General features: G+C 33.9%; 2 protein-coding genes across 6 annotated transcripts in view; one reads left to right on the top strand and one right to left on the bottom strand.

The window, feature by feature from the left end:
* Oct-TyrR (Octopamine-Tyramine receptor) overlaps positions 1–18055 on the bottom strand; it is a 769263-nt gene that overhangs the window by 141939 nt on the left and 609269 nt on the right. The window lies entirely within an intron of this gene.
* On the top strand, positions 7654–11445 carry LOC135849999 (uncharacterized). Its single transcript, XM_065370676.1, has 6 exons — positions 7654–8708; positions 8807–9084; positions 9184–9710; positions 9792–10190; positions 10265–10960; positions 11085–11445. The coding sequence occupies exons 1-6, from the start codon at positions 8579–8581 to the stop codon at positions 11443–11445; spliced, it is 2391 nt and encodes a 796-aa protein (XP_065226748.1). The 5' UTR covers positions 7654–8578.

Raw genomic sequence — 18055 nt, 5'->3', positions numbered from 1 at the left:
TCGTCTGAAGATTTCAATGGTACATAAGTTTTCATTTTAGTAATGTTTGACTTTCATCTTCAACCTTACAAGTTTTTACCAATTCAAGCTTTCACATTGGAAGTTTATTTCCCATCTCCTACCTTACCTTGAAAGCTAATTGGTAAAACTTTCAAAGTTGAAGTTGGAATTAAGCTCTTGAAAACTTCTCAAGATGAAAACTTGAGAGTCAAACGAATAATATGGTGGATCCATTGTTACTCAAAATTGAGAGCTTCTAATGCTTCAAATGAATTTTTAATAATATTGAAGTTAAAAATTTGAGATTTTGACGCGAAAGTTCAAATTGTCTTTTCAAAGGTGAAGTATCAATTACCTCGAGGTCTCGGGAGGCTTTCGAAGTGAAATCTCACAACTTGATTTAAAGCATTCACATTGAGAATTTTATCTTCAATTTTAAATGTTGAAAGCTCTATTTCAGTTTTCATTTCAACAGCTCATTGTTGGTGTGAATTTTCATTTTTGAAGCTCAGTTAGAATTCTCACTTGAAAGCTCAATTTCAGCTCCAAATTGAAACTTTGAGCTTTTACTTTGGAAGCTCAATTTTCAGCATCCACCAGAATAGTTCAGTTGTAAACTGTCACTTCGAAAGCCTCCCGAGACCTTGAGCTAATCGAAACTTCAACTTTGAAAAGTCAATTTGAACTTTCAATTCAAAAGCTCAATTTTCAACTTTCATATTTGAACATTCATTACAAGTACCTACTAGGAGCTCTTAATTTTGAGTAACAATAATTGACCATGATCGGTTCCTCAATTTGAATTTACGCTTTTGAACGCTCAATTTTAATAATTGCTTTGAAAGCACAATTTCAGCTCTCAATTTTGACGTTTCACTTTTGAAGCTCAATTTTGAGTTTTCATCTTAAGGAAAGTATTTTTGAAGATGAATTTGAACTTCAACGTTGACAGCTTAATTGAAAAGATCAATTTGAACTTTCATTGTAAAACACAATTTAAACTTCCCCTGTAAAAACTTGATTTGAACACTTCATTTTGAGCATTTTATGTACTTCCGAAGCTCACTATTAAGCTTTTTCGTCATAAAAAGTCAATCGTAAATTCGTAAGCACTTGAAATTATACCTTAATTTTGAGCATTTGCAATAATATTTAAATTTGAGCGTTCCCAATTTTAGGGTGGGGAGGGGGGACATCCGGCACCGCTATACATGCGCTGAATATGCCCATAATCGAATGAAGATTCGAGCAATTTTTTGTAAGTAAGTAAGCAAGTATTTTTTACCTTTTTTGATTGTTTCTCAGGTATTTTTTTTACAATATTTTGCTCAAGTATATTTCTCAAGATTTCATAAATTTGCAATTTTTTTCAACTGTTCCAATTTTTTTTTGTAAATTCAAAAGCAATATTTTTGACATACCTACTCGATTTTATTTTTCGACTTTCAAATAAATTTTGGTAAAATTCAATATTACCTATATTGATAGCAATTTGATATCTAGTTTATTTATTATTGGAAAATACCTATCAAGTTATTTTGATAGGTAAGTATTTAATTTTCAAAAAATTATGACAATTTACATCAACTCAAGGTTAACAAATGATTGCAAGGCTATTTTTCCAAAATCAATACAAAAATCATTACAAATTTTTAATCGGAAAATTCAGAAAGCTGTAATAATTTTTAATAAAGTGTGATTTCTAAGTAAGATAAGTAAGTGAAAATATCCATGTAACTTATTTTGAAATTCTTCAGAAACACAGCGATGAACCTCCGTAGAATTAACATGTTTTTGTTTTCTGTTTGTTTCTCATTAATAGGAGTTTCCCACATTAAATATTCCTCTTAATATTAAGATTCATACATTACTCAAGTATAGGTAAGTCTCCTTTCATATTTCAATCGTTCAATTTTTTGATAAAATTCATCATTACTCGTATTGAGAAATTATTGTTGAAAAATATAACAAAGTAATTAAAACACAATATTCTGTTATGTGGCTTTTTCAGCGACAGCACCTACTTTTTCTGAAAATAAATCAAAACCATTTTACTCTTGATCATAGATAATTTTCCAGACTCGCATTCAAAGCCCGATGTCAAACATTTTGACCAGCTTACTACCTCATTACGGTTTAATCCCTCCCCCTTCCTCGTCCACACACGCATCATCGTGCCATACTTCTTTCTCAAATAAGAAAAATATCAACGTAGAAAACCATAGCCCCTCTAGTATGTACAACCACATACCTAATGTACAATTGTACACCTACTTCCTACACATAAAATCGCGATTACAAACCTGTACAGTAATTTATATTACACCGATACAAAAACGCGAGGCTCTATTTTTCAAAACAAAAATACCATCAAGTTGCTCTAATTGGAAATGACGGTCGTATTTTTCATTCTGCTTCTCGTTTTGTAACTTTTCCCCCAAACCGAAACGCGAATGCGTCGATCCGTCCTACAAACAATACACGGTTGTAAAACTCTATAAAAATTAATTAACAACCAATAAACGTTTTGACATCGCATTTTTATAGTCCGCGTAGGTTTTTATTGTTTCCAGCCACGTGGCCATTATAGCCAAAGCGTGCGGTCAGCAGTATTACATTATATGCCATACTATATTCTATACAGTGTGTCTTGAAATGTATGTATCTATCTACGATCTCCAATGCATACTACCTACTCTGTATACAAAGAAAATAAAGGTCAAGCGAAGCATTAAAAGCTTAAGAGTAGATCCGTTTTATAAACCGGTAGCTGTATATTCGAAAATCTTCAAGTATACACATCACACGATATGTGTACGAATATGGATTGCATGGTCCCTTTATATTATATGGAAATTTAACCCAAACTCGACATTAAAGGAGCTACTACATTTGGTTATTTCGTAGCCCCTGCAATATCGAGCACAGGCAAAATATTATTATTCGACGGATCGTTTTTCATCAGCAATGGTGAAAATTTAATGGTTAGGTTCTATGAACCCGACGTATATTGTATAATTACTCGAGAGCAAACGTCGATTCATCATTTGAGAGCTATAAAGGTAAAGGTACGCGAGGCAGGTGCAAGAAGAGATGAAGGGGGTTATCTGCGGTTTTTTAATCAAGTTTTGGTACCTTTGACAGGCTTTTTCTTTATTCGTGATGAAATTACGGCGAGAGCGTGTAATTGAAATTGAAATTATTTCTAAAACACTACACAGCCAATGAGCCAAAGCATTTACAAAGTGAAATGTTTCCAAAGAACTACAATTTTTAAAAAGCAAGTAAATATGTATATCTATTTCGAATTAGCACGTTGAAAAAGATTAAGAAGAATAAGTATCAAAATCGATTTCTTCTTCATCATAAAACATTATAACGCCTGTCAAGTAGTAGATTATACAGGGTGTTCGGGGAGGGGTAGTACAAACTTCAGATTTGGATACAACCAGGTACGAGTACAAAAAAAAATGCAAGATAAACAAGTCTTGCCTGTATTGAAAATTACAGAGGCAAATACGTTTTCAAAATTCAAGAGCCAAAATCCAATTTTGACCATAGGGGTCGGTAGTTTTGCCCAACTTGCAAGTTAAAGGGGCTACAAATGACTTTAATTTCAAAAAATCGCGATGAAAAAAATAAATACGGAAATTATTAAGTACTACTTTTAAATTTTAGAGTGAGAAAAAAATTGATCATAACAAAATTTTGTTTATTTTTTGACGGTGAAGTAGTCATTTCCACATTTAGCCTATTTTTCTCATCACGATTTTTTGAAATTAAAAATCATTTGTAGCGCCTTCAATTTTCAAGTTGAGCAAAAAGTCATAATATGTAATTTTTTAAAGTATGTACTATTCAACCTCCATGGTCAGAATTGGATTTTGGCTCTTGGATTTTGAAAACGTGTTTTGCTCCTTCAATTTTCAAGATATTTCACACCTTTACATGACCTTTTTTCTTACTTGCACCCAGCTGTATTAAAATCTGAAGTTTGAACCACCACTCCCCAGACACCATAGATTAAAATTGTTGCAATTGTGATTAATTAAACTAGGTAGAATAATGTGTGCAAGTACAGTAAAAGCTCGTTATAACGCTTATTTCTTCCGATCTCTTGACATCCCCATTTAAACCAATGTAAAATTAGGCTGAGGCCATGCTTACGAGCGGTAAGCGGTGAGCGGTGAGCGTTCAGCGGTAGCAAAATGCACCGCTAAGCGTTTTAGTGGCCATACTATTTAGCGTTTTTGCAAAGGCGGCGAGCGTTTCTACAGAGCGTTTTTTTTATCACTTGATCAATATTGACTGATAACTAATGAAATATATGCTAAAAGTGACAGAAATTGAGTTATTCTTGTTGAAATTAAGTTATTATTGTTAAAATTTGTGTTATTCCTATTGAAATTTACATCATGGATGCAGATACCTATTTTCTACTTGATTCAGCTGCATTGAAATGGAGTTTACTGTTGGGTTGTGAAAGGGGTTTCGATGTGCACCCTATAAATAAAGGTAAAGCTCATAAAGGCGAATTCGCGAATTTATACTACGAACTGAGAAAACATCCTAATCAATTCTTCGAGTATATGAGGATGTCGATTTCCACATTTTACATGATCCTATCCAAAATTTCCAACCGAATACAGAAGAAAATTACTCGATTCAACACACGCCCAATAACACCAGCTGAACGTCTCATGATTACAATTCGGTAAGCATCTACGTACATTGTTCGATGTTTATGGCAGAATTCGCGTTTTAACGCTCTAAAATTCAGGAAAAATCACATTTTTTTTCATAATTTTAACAGCAAAAACCCAATTTGTTGCAAAAAAAGCTTACTCATGTGTAGTTTTTTTTTTGCAATTTTTGTAGTTTTGATTTTTAAAAAAGCAAAACAAAACTTTTATGGCAAAATTTTGCCAAAAAATCATTTATATTATTATAGCAGACCTCAAAATCAAAGTAAAATTTCAGATTTTTTTAGTTCCAACTGGAATAGTTGTTCAAATTCAAAATAAAGTTCACGTTTCCACTTCCTTTATAACACTTTTTTCGCTTTAAAACGAGAATTCGTGGTATAACGCTAATCAGTGTTAAAAAGAGACTTTCGGTTATAACGCTCTTTTTCTCTGGTCCTTTGAAGAGCGTTATTACAAGCTTTTACTGTAAAAATGAATGAAAAATCGTCGTTAAAATTTTTCAAAAATTATGTTCATTCCTGAATTAGAGCTCAAGAATATATTTTCCAGCTTGTTTATTGTTTCAGTTTTACTCTTCCCACGGGTTCATTCGGCTGCTAGCGTTTCATTGTATGAATCACAAAGTCGAACTATACTTAAGCTTATCTAATCAGAATGGAAATGGAATCGCATTGTAACAGGTAAAGTATTGCATGAACTTTTCCATCCAGTGTCTATTTTCAGTAAAATCTAGAGATACTTCATCACACAAGAAGAGATAAATTGATTCTAAAGATACTCATAAAACAAGTTCATCTGGACTTTTTTTTACCATAAAAAAGATTTGAAAATTGAATTGGTATAAATAATTATTAAAAAATTCTTCAATATGTAAGTTGAAATTTCTGTAGTTCTTTACTGCTTTATGCGATGATGTACCTCAACATTTCGCTGAAAAATCAAAATTTTTAGCTGTCAAGTAGAAATTAAGCAGTTGAGATTATCGTGTTACTAATAATTTTTGTATGCTTTCAACTCGAACAGACTTTAATGAGTAATATGGAAACAGTGTAGAAAAACTGGGATATGATTTCTATGTCATACCTGGATGTAATTGTTGTGTCTAAGGTGTCAGAAGTTTTTTTTTTTTTTTTACAATTATTACAGCCACTGCCAGCTTATGCGGCATCTATCTGTACGATTAACATAGGAAGAAATCACGGTGGTGAAGTGATAGTGCAATGACCTCGCTTCATGAATTATAAAAATCGGATTGGTAAATCAGTTGGCTTGAATCTTTTTAAACGTCTTGTTTCTTCTGTCGTGTCCAACAATTCGATCGCGCTGGGGTTGCAGTGTCTGGATAATCGGAGTTCGTAGTTGACTGCGAACCTTCGGATTGCCTCTTCTACTGACTCAATATTGAGATCACGATGTATGGAGTCGTTTCTCTCAAAGCGATAGGCACGTACTATGCGACCGAGGATTACGTTTTGACATCTCTGGATGGTCATTATGTTGGACTTGCTGGCACAGCCCCACAGGGCGATTCCATACAGCCAGATCGGCCTAATGACGGATAGGTATAGAAGCCTTTTCGATTCTAGGCTGAGCTCAGATGAGGGACCCAGTAACCAATACAGCTCGCGAACTTTTTCTCGAATTTGGATTTTTTTTTGCTTGAATATGCTGGCTCCAAGTTAAGCGACAGTCTAGGTGCATTCCTAGGTATTTTGCCGAAGTAGCGTATGGGATGGTGTCTCCATTGAGAGTGATTGGAAGGTAATTATGACTACGTAGGGCAAAGTCCACATGCACAGACTTGCGAGAGTTTGCCGCTATTTTCCACCTAGTCATCCACTTAGCAATAGCTTCAAGTGCCTTTTGGAGGGTGGAAATGGCCTGCCTGTAGTCTTCTCTGACTGCAAGGACACATTTATCATCTGAGGTGTCAGAAGTAAGTAAGTAATTTTCAATTAGGTATTTTAGGTTTCTAGTTTTAGGTGACTCATGTTTGTCACAAACTTTATATTGGCAGATTTAAATATTTTATGAGTCTATGTTCAGCTGTCAAGTTGGTTGTGAAATAATAAACCATGGGTTAAGGTGTATCCGAACCTTTTATTTTAACAAAGACAAAAATGAGAAAAAAATCAGCTCCTGCTGAAGCAAGTGCCATTGAAGAGGATCTATATAGTCTCAGTTGCAAGGAATCAAACAATGATGATACATATGTAGATTTGTAAACGCTATGGTTGACAGAATATTGAATACCTATATTGGACAAACCAGCGAAAAGGTTTTCAAAGGCCATCCACAATAAGGATAGCCAAACAAGGTGTGTCCCAATCAACCCAGAGACATAGAATAGGTAAGTCAACTTTCTTTTGCATCTGGGCTAGGTGCAGTGAAACTGAGCAACTTGAATATATAAGATTAGTATTTTTATCCTTGATAGATGTACTATCAGGAAAATATGTATTACACAGAAGATGTCAGCAGACAATGCATTATTTCAAATTTCTATTGGTTTTGTGTGGAATCTGAAAAGTGCCCAGCCTACCATGATACCAACATTTCTATTGAGAAAATTGACATGATCATCAGGGCTGAATATTTTGGGAAGTGTATGATGGATGAATCGCTCCCTATCGGTTCCCTAGAGCTTCGTTTATCACAATTTGGCTGGATTGTGTCTGGAGTCCCTTCCGCCTTTTCAAAAATAAGGAAATTTTAGTAAAATGGTTTTTTAAGAAATTTTTACAGCATCTTTATTTTTATTTTTTTAAACATTGTTTTCTAATAATTTTCTTTTAATGACTTTGAAACACCAACATTATTGTGATTCCCTCGGCGAGGTTAAGAAATATTAACCCCAATCCGCCAAATTTAGATACCATTTGTTTGAATTTTAAGGATAAAACCATGAAGCAGCTCTTTTGTCTTCTCTTTAATCGCTGGATGAATATCGTAACATTTTCCACAGACAGTCATCAGTTGTATGGTAGCATTCAGAGTTGGCGCGATTCGAATCGCGTGAAAGAATCGAGAAAGAATCCGATTCTCGCGATTCGAATCGGATTCAAATCGCGATTCTTTGAAAGAAAGGAATCGTAAAATGCAAGAATCCGATTCCCTTTCGATTCGGAATCGCACTCTCACGATTCCCTCCGATTCTCTGCACATGTTTCGACAGTGATCAGGCAACGCAAACGCAAAAGCAGTAGAGTAAAGTATGAAATGGTTCCGTGTTGTGAATTTCGATTATGTGGTGAAATAAATATTAAGTTTTAGTTTTAAACTTTTCGTGTACCTTTTTTAATTTTGCAACATGAAGACCAAAGTATTCATCTGTCCAGCTTTCGCTGTAAGTCATACATAAGAATTACATTTCTCTTCTAAGTATTAGTAATAACTCATACTCCGAGTAAGTATCAATCTGACATTATTTTCATCAGCTAGTAGGTATTTAATGTTGTAGGATTATAATTTTATAGTAGAATTCAGCTCAAATACTCAGCTACAGATCTTACTCGTAGATAGATTTACACTTACATTTTCTCAAAGTTATCACTTGAAACTTGACCTTTTTTCCTTTAGCAGTAGATGTAAAGTTCATTTGTCTGTAGTCTCCTATCCGGTATCAAACTTTAAGTTCAAATTCAAGTATCCAGGTATTTATTGATAATCATTCTGCGTATTGTCCTAATAAAAAACTCTCTTACCGCTTTTCTGTTAGAAATTTAAATTGTTTAGAATTTTATTGCCTACATTTCAATTACAAACGCAGTGAAACGCTTATAGGTTGCATGCTGTAGTTTTTCATTCCTCTGCCAATAGTTTTTTCTCGCAGATGCGCTAATTTACGAATTACTTTCTAGGTTTTGAAGATTATGTCGGAAAATTCTGATTTGGATGATGATCATCATGATCCAGAATGGAACCCAAGTAGCAATGCGTCCAGTTGTGAAGATTCTAGTTCTCGTTCCCCTTCTTCATCACGATCTCGAAAGAGAAAGAAAGGTGAGAACTTTTAGTTTTTACTATGTATCTTCAGTTTGTAAACTAGGTGTATAGGCAGGTACATAATCAATTTTCATTTTCTATTATATGTACTGTAGATGATGGTGAAATAAATGAACCAGTAGATAATGTAGATGACAGTGGCATGAACGACGCGATGGAAACCTCAGAGGATCTCACTATTGATGTTGAAAAATTTAAAGAAAATTACAAAAACTCGCCAATGCTAGATGGAAAATTTTTCATCTTTGAAAGTCTTACAAAAGTTTTCAAGGATGGAGCATTTCGAGAGATTACGAGGGCCAAATGTTCAACATGTTGCGTGTCAATTTCAGTATCCGATAGCAGTCGTTCAAATTTTTTGCGCCATATAAAGGTACCTAAATGTTGTTCAAACACTAAACTAAACTTATACCTACAATTATCGCTCTCCGTTTTGATACAATTTTCCTGATATTAATTTATTCATTTATAGACTCATGGTAAAGAGTATGAAAAACAGTATCAAGAGTACAAAATTCAAAAGAAAAAAGATCAGAAAAAACGTAATACTGAAGTACAATCATCAACAAGTGGAAACATTGCGGTTGCTGCTCCTGTGTCAAATACTGCTCAAAAAACAATCACACAATTCTGTACAAAATTATCTGCCGACTCGGACTTCTCTGGTTTATCTCAGTATCAGCGAATTAAATTACAAAAGGATATACAACACTTATTCAATACAAAAGTTGTCAGATTTGTGATAAATGGATTGCATCCATTATCTGTTGTTGAAGAAAATGGATTTCGCGATATGTTTTCAGTGTTTCAGCCATTTGTTCAAGTATCAGTGATGAAAAGGCATACGTTGACCACAGAGATTGATAAGCTGCAACTCCAGGTCATCGACAAACTGAAACTAATTTTCGAAAATGTTGACTACGTATGTATTACGTGCGATATGTGGACAAGTGGTAAAAAAAGCTTTCTAGGAATCACTGCTCATTGGTTGAATGAAAAGTATGAAACATTTTCAATAACTTATTTGCTCTTGTTATTCGAAGGTTAAAATAATCGTGAATTTTAATTGTTTTTTCCTAGTTTTGAAAGAAACTCAGCTGTACTTGCTTGCCGACGAACTACTGGTAAACATGATTATCAAAACTTGGCTGCTGGCATTGATGCGATTCTTCAAAAATTCAACTTGAAAGCTCATCAATCTGAGAGTAATGGCAAAGTTGTGGGTATCGTCACGGATAATGCAAGGAATTTTGGAAAATCGTTCAAAACCTTTGGCTGTAAAAACGTATATGCGCATCTTAATCCATCAGATGCTGAGAACGAAGATGATGTAGAAGTCATCGATATCAATCTGGACTGGGACGACAATGAGACAGGCACAGATACGTCTGATGAAAGTGTACATGTTGAGTTTGAATCTGTGCAGGCTGAGTTAGATGAAGCAAGGTTAAGTTTATACAATTTGCCACCACATTATACGTAAGATTTCAAACATTATTTTGATGTTAACCTCGTCAAAAAAATTGCATTTCTAATTAGTTTTCGTTCTGTAGGTGCGGAAGTCATACGTTGAACTTATTAGCTTCAGCTGATTACGCGAAAATTCTGAAAAAACGTCCTTCTCTGCTCACCTTACATCAATCTGCAATTGCCAAATGTGGAGTCATATGGAAAGGTAGTCGAATTCCAAGCCGTTTTGAAAAATTATATGCTGTTTACGGACGTCATATACCTTACCCCGTGATAACAAGGTGGAATTCCTTGTATGATGCTCTCAAATTCCTCAGTGAAAATGAAAAGAAGCTACCAATTCTCGAGCAAATGGGTTTTTTCCGAGAAAAAGATATACTCAACGAAGCGGAGTTGCTTTACATAAGAAGTTATGTTAATGTGATGAAACCAGTAGCCATAGCACTTGATAAACTACAATCAGATGCTTTGTATGGTACATTTTTACCAACTTTATTCTCGTTAAAAGTATCGTTGGAAAACGTTGTCAAAACTTCAAGCGTGGCTACGGAGAAATTTTTAGCTACTGAGCTTTGTACATTCCTGACTGATCGATTCAAAGAGTTCTATCAATTAACAGACGATAGCATTGTACTGAGCGCCATCCTAGCTACGATTTCAAATCCTGCCTTCAAAACAGGCCCATTCAAAGAACAAATGCACGAAAAATTCACAGAGTTATTTGTAAATGCTGTCCTCGATGTGCTGAATCGAAATGAGGAACATTGTCTTCCATCAAAGTGAGTTTGAATATGTATGTACTTACCTACAAAATTCTATTTGTAATATGTATACGATGCATTTTTTTTTCTTGAAAATTCCCATTGCTCAACAATATTCTATTGTAACTTTTTTCCCCTTCAGAGAATCCATTATAACTGAGCCTGATGAAGATTGCGATGAATTTCTGTCGTTGTGTATGCCAAAAGCTGGAAGCTCCGATGCCAATTCAGAAACGGATTCCACCTCGAAAAGATTATTTGCAACTATGAGCGTAAAGACATTTCTACAGGATAAACGAACATCGATGAAAATGCTTCAAGATCACCCACTGATAGTTCCCGTTTTTCGCAAATTTAATGTCTTACTAAGCAGCTCAGCTGCAGTTGAGCGGCTATTTTCACTTGCTGCCCTTATTTTAATACCAATTCGTAATCGTTTAACAGACGATCATTTTCAAACGTTGCTAATGCTAAAAGGTAACAATAAGTACCTATTATTATGATGTGCTTTTACTTTTAAAAATGTAAAATTTTGTCATTTTCTTTAATAAAAAAATATTTTATTTTGTCAATACTTGTTGTCTAGGTGGATTTGGACTTTTTTTCTCATGGTTTTCAAATCAAAATAGAATACTACTGCGTTAATGGTTTATGAAAATAAACATTACGTAAGGAGACAGAAAAGCTGAAATTCTTGGAAAATGAGAAAATACCTACCTTCTTTTTAAGATAGTTCATAATTTCATTTCATACACTTTTTATAGTTGAACTTCAATTTGAATATTGTATAAAAATGAATTACTGTAATTTTACTCGATTGACGCTGATAAAATCCTTCAGAATCGGAATCGGGGGGAATCGAGAACCGCAAAAACCCCGATTCAGAATCGGATTCGCTTTAGAAACGAATCGGACTTGATGAATCGCGATTCCCTTGAATATGAGAATCGAACTTTGAGAGTCCGATTCTGAAGAAGGAAGGAATCGCGCCAACTCTGGTAGCATTGAGAACATCAGTGGAAACCTTGTATTTCTCACATATGACAGTAAAAAAATTTGAATTAATAAATACCTAGAATTTTTGTAGACTGATGATTTTTCACACATGACTCACGCAAGGTTTTTTCAAATAAGTTGTACCCGCCGAAAAAATCGACCACAGCTGGGACTAAAAGAAAACGAAAGACCGCGGATGCTGTAGTATGTGATCCAAACGATAGCACAACGGAGTACGAAGATGATGACGAAAAATACGATGATGACGAAGAATACGATGATGAAGAAGAAGGAGAGGGAGATGAAGAAATGTCTGAGTCGGATAGTTCTTCGTCATCATCGTCCCAGACCGGTGATGAGGAAAAAGTAGCGCTGCTTGGGACCGCCGAGGACTTCACAAGTGTTGTCCTGGAACAGGACACAGATTTAGGTGAGATCTATGTATAATTCTTACGTAGTTGTTACGCTTCTAATGTAGGTATGTGAGAATTTAATACAAATTTCGATTATCGTAAGAGTCAAACATAGTTCGAAGCATATGTGACAGCTGACCATGGTTTGAGTTATATGTTAGAGTTATACATACCTTTGAAAATACGTGTGATTCAAACATTGGGTTGGATACCTGTATGATTCAATAAAAGTTTTGAACTTGTAATTAGATTGCATCTAATCGTTATTTTTTTTCACAGTCGAGGTGCTTTCGCCGGAATTGATGAATGCGAGATCGGTGGTCATCAATAAAAAGAACGTCCGATTGCAAACCGTGGCCGATGACTTGTCAAAGTACCACATGAAGATCGTGTGTGAAGCTGGGTACAGTCCGCGTGAGTCGTTCAAAGAAACGAAACTTTATATAGAGTATGTATGAATGTTTGTCTATCCGTATTGTCGTATTAACGATCCTTAAAATCTTCCATTTGGAATTGGAGGTAAAATCACATGAAAATATGGAAGCCAATGACTTCAAATATATGTATGGTATGTACTTCATAGCTGCTTTTCAAGGGAGTGGTATATTTACATTCTTTTTATTCGTAATTTTGTTAATTAATTACCAAAGAACGGAGTTTTATGCATGAAGAACTTGAAAAATATAGATACCTATAAATTATGAATTTATTGTGGCTAAATTTTACTTAAATATCAATAATTTTTAATTTTTAAGCAATGGTGTATGCTTAATCGTAATCCGGTAATAAGTAATTTCAAGATTTCATTTGTAATTTAAATCTCGGAATTGTGACCTAAAAAACAGTCAGATAATAATGAGAAATCAAATCTTGATTTTACAAGAAAAATATTCATTTTTCGAGAATTTTTTTTTGAATATGTTTGGTACCTATTTTGCTGTTGGTGACTCTGTTTTGAATGAAAAAACATTAAAATTTTCAAAAATCTTGACAACATTTTTAAAAAATGCAGAAAAAAAAGAAAATTGCTTAAAAATGCGGAAATATGCGCTAAAAATGATGACATACTTATGGATTTATGACAAATCCGTTCTCTATTTCATTACCAATTTAAATTTATATTTGTGTAACTTATGTGATTTATATATTTAGGTAATTACTTAATGTTTATGTCTTGATTTTTTATATGAGAGAGATATTCATCACATAAGTATATTAAAACTAAATCTTACTAAATAGAGGTACCTCTATGAGATTGGGCAAGCACTTCGTCTTCATTTTAAGTGGTACCAAAACATACAGAACTTACCCCCTCCACCGCTCAAAACTACTTTTTGTGAATCTATCTTGAATTTTCTGAAGGAGTACAACATGAATAATTCAAAAGTGCATGTTGAGTATTCTTATTACACAAAGTTAGGCTTACCTACCTGTGAACGCTGCTTCTCAAAATTGAAAATTTTGCACAATAAAATTGAGAAATACCTATGTAGTTCCATTTAGCACTTTATTGAAGATGTATTTATTATTTTTATTTTATTTATTTTTGAAAATTTCTAATTATGTTCTTTTCATTTTCTTGTGACAGATGAAAATACAAATTAAACTAAAGATCTAGAGTGACCCAGCATGAGAAAGAATTCATTTTATTAAATAAACTGTCCCCCTCGGTATGTCCGAATTAAACTATGGAAGTGCGAGAGACAGTCAAATACTTCGAAATTTACATGATATTATTGTCTCTTTGTTAAAAGAGGATGGATAAAGACGCGAAGTTGCTCTTCTCTGCAATTTGTTCACACAAACAAGGTGAAATATGCGTGTCTTCATGCCAGATATTCTGCATTCGAATTCAAACAAATATCCGAAGAAATGTGCGACAACAAAACAGTGACACTCTGGTGGACGCCAGCCGCAGTCTTCATAAAATTGAAAAAAAAAACTAAGAAGATGATCTCTTGATATTCGTGCCAAATAAAGATGGAAATTTCATACCTCGAGATAACTGGTTCTATAGAACTGAAAACAAGAACCGATTCCAACCTACGAATCTCGCGAAGGGAGAAGTATCCCTCCTAGAACAAGGCTTGTCTCTCTTCGAAGGACATAAAACGTTACCTTTCTCTCTACATTGATTGGAATTTTTTTTCAAATTTTGCCTTCAGGTGAGCCATCTTCAAACACTCAAAAAACACTCAAAAGTGTGTTTTTTGTGTCATGGCACCGGCAAAAAAGGCAATATTGCCATAGTTCTGAAATTTTGCACGTAAGCCTCTAAAAACTAAGGAAATAGCATATTTTGGAACACAGTGGTGCCAACATTTCGAGTTTCAAAAATTCGAGAAAAATCGTCAAAACTTCAGGAAATTTTATCAATTTTTTGAAATTTTCAATAATGACCAAAAAACTAGCACCACCCATGTACATTCCAAAATACATACTTCCTCAGTTTTAGGAATGATATCTTTCAATATTTTAGCATCGTAAATGCGAAATATTTGCAAAGAACCTTACTGAACAAGAATAATATGCAGATATTACAGCTTAACGCTTATAAAGACCCACATTTGAGAGAGTAGGTTGCCCAAAAATTGAATTTTTCATAAAAAATCCAATTTTTGGGTAACCCTCACCCCTAATGTGACTGTTAGGAGGGTCCAACTGCAAATCTAACTTCATATTCGTGTTTAGCGAGTTCGATTCATATGATAGCGATACCCATATTGTCAATCTTCTTTCACACCCCAAATTGGGGGAGGGGGTCAATGAGCTCAGAATATGGTTTTCAATGAGTTGTTTGATTTTTTAAGCTGTTTTCAGAGGTCCGCATGCAAGATTTCAGAACTACATCACTGGCAATATTGCTTTTTTTGATGGTGCTATGATACGAAAAACACATTTTCGAGTGTTTTTTGAGTTTTTGAAGATGACTTACCTGTAGAGAAAATTTGAACAAAATTCCAATAACAGTTTATTTCTATGCAGGTATATTGGTGGTTTCCAAACAAATCAAATATGAACTTGGGTGTGATTATTGATCATAAATTAAAGTGGAAGAAGCGTATTGACTATATGGTAGCAATAAGGCCAAATCAGCGTCTATGTCTCGCTCTAGGTTTGTGAACTTCAACAGAAGAGATTATTTGATGACTACCTACTATGCTTCAGCTGACACGGATTTCTAAATGGACTAATTATTGAAAAAGATGTGCAACGTCATCGTAAAAGAAAGACTGATTTGTCGGGTAGAGAAAAGAAAAAGTCCAGATTTTACTATTTACCTAGTTATAATGCGGAACACTTACAGCTACACTAATAAATAGAGGCACATAATGTACAGAGATTATTAGTTTCTGAAAAGAACTTGACTATTTATGAGGTGGATAAAGACTTTCATTGTAAGACAATGAAGCAGCTGTTGACTTTTTGCTGCTCAAAGAAATACATTGTAAGTAGTGTTGCATAAGCAAAATATACTCAATTATTTTTACATAAATTAGTAGGTAATCGATTTTCTTTTTGGGAATTTCCAGTAATATATATCTCACTAAAAGCAACAAACACAAAAATTTATATCTTGACATTTGCAAAAAAAATTGTCAAAGAGAACAAATTATTCAAGTATTTGAAACCAATGGTACGTGTTACTGGCACCACAATATAGTGAAATACTAAAAACAGTTTTGAAAGAAACGTTTGTTAATGCCAAAATCAGATGTTCTCACATGCATTACCTCATAACGAGTGATATTTAGAATAATTTTTTTAAATTATTATTATATGTATGTATTTAATTTTTATTAATGTCTCCACAGCATAAGTATTAAAAGAGTGTTGATTAATTTGAACTTGAAAGAATTTTTATCCGATTTGGAGTTCATAGAGTATTACTACAAGTTTCATCAGTTATACCATTATTGTCAGTCAATAAAATGATGACAGGGTTAGAAAATGTGGTGTCAATTCACCCGAGATTTGCAAATATTACTGCTGTCCAAGAAATGTTTCACATAATTGCAAACGAATATCTCGTAGGTAAGTATATAGAAACTACTTCCATTTTTATTTTTTTATACAATAGCTAAGTTATAGGGTAAGGTTGCCGAAATCGTACCGGTGTCCAAATCATACCACCCCCTCTATCTCAGAAACTATCCGCAAATAGCACTTTCTACTAATAAAATATGTTACTAGCATGCATTTCAAGGTGCCTGATATCAATATCAGGCACATTGAATCATTGGTGTTTATTTTATGAAGTTTTTTTTAGAAAAATTGCATCTTCCGTTAAAAAAACTGACCTGTTATGTAAGTTAATTGCGACAACAAAATTATGAAAAGCTAACTTACGTTTAATCCTCTTAAAAGTATGTAATATTTGAGAAACTGGTGGTATGATTTGAGCAACTAGGTCCCTAAATCGTACCTTTTTGAGACCTTTGCGCGGATTCAAATAGCGCCTTTGCAATTTGAGATGCAATTTTTGTTTTTGCGCTCAAAGGTAGGCAAAAGACCAAGGTACAATTTGGTGCATAAATGGTTTCCAAAAAATAGTTAGAGCGCAGTCCAGGTTGAAAAAACTAAAAAGTGGTACGATTTGGGCAACCTTACCCTAATAATTCAGAAAAAATTTCTGCTTTTTTTACAGGAAAAAGTGCAGAAGAAATATCAAGTTTCTTCAATTTCCTATTGATATTGCTGCATGTTCCTATTGCAATAATTCACTTGGACAACTGCCAAATATCAAAGAAAAGTATCGTTTTGTTATCTCCGCCAAATTATGCCACTATACATACCATTATTGGTGTGTAAAGGCGATGACGGAAACTATCAATAATCCACCAAATTGTAAATTCAAACTTGAAGATGGCACAGAGTGTGGTGATGAACAATTCCAGACGTTTTTAAATTATATTAATTCATCTGTACTAATGAATGCGATCAAAGTGGTTGGTGTAATCGATTCAATAAAGCTTAGCAAAATCTGTATAAGTTACATTTAATCATATTTCATCTCCTTCATAGATTACATTAGTAAGGAATCTTTTTATACAAGGGATTTCCGCACCAACTTGAAGAAGTTGGTTGTTGAATAATAAACCATGGGTTAAGATGTGTCCAAACCTTTTATTTTAACAGAGCCAAAGATGAGCAAAAATCAGCTCTTGCTGAAGCGAGTGCCATTAATTTGTAGATCAGCTATTTTAGTCTCGGTTGCGAGGAATCAAAAAGCGATCATAATTTTGTGAACACTATGATCGGACATATCAACAGACAACGTATTACTTCAAATTTACATTGGTTTTGGGTTGAATCTGGAAAACATTATAGTGATCTGGACACGGTAATTTACCAATTTGATCGAGGAAAAACTAAAAAGTGAATAGTTGCGCCATTTTTCACATTTATTTATTTTTTCAAAAGTAAAAATTTGGTTTAAAAATGGAAAAAACCAGCAGAAAATTGGTCGATTTGGTCTTCACAAATTTGCTCTTATCACTTTGATCAAGGACCTGGGATGTTAAAAATTGAAAATAAATACCTACTTGAATAAATTTATTCATTTTATCAACAGTTCCCAAGTCCTTGATAAAACTGACATGAGCTCAAATTTGTAAAGATGAGATCGATCAATTTTCTGATGTTATTTTCCCATTTTTTACCTAATTCAAATTTTCATTTTTGAAAAAACAAACAAACGTGA

Source organism: Planococcus citri, chromosome 1 (assembly GCF_950023065.1).
Source record: "Planococcus citri chromosome 1, ihPlaCitr1.1, whole genome shotgun sequence".
In the NCBI taxonomy this organism is placed as follows: Eukaryota; Metazoa; Arthropoda; class Insecta; order Hemiptera; family Pseudococcidae; genus Planococcus; species Planococcus citri.
The sequence above is the reverse complement of the archived record's forward strand: the minus strand, read 5'-3'. Positions and strand labels throughout refer to the sequence as shown.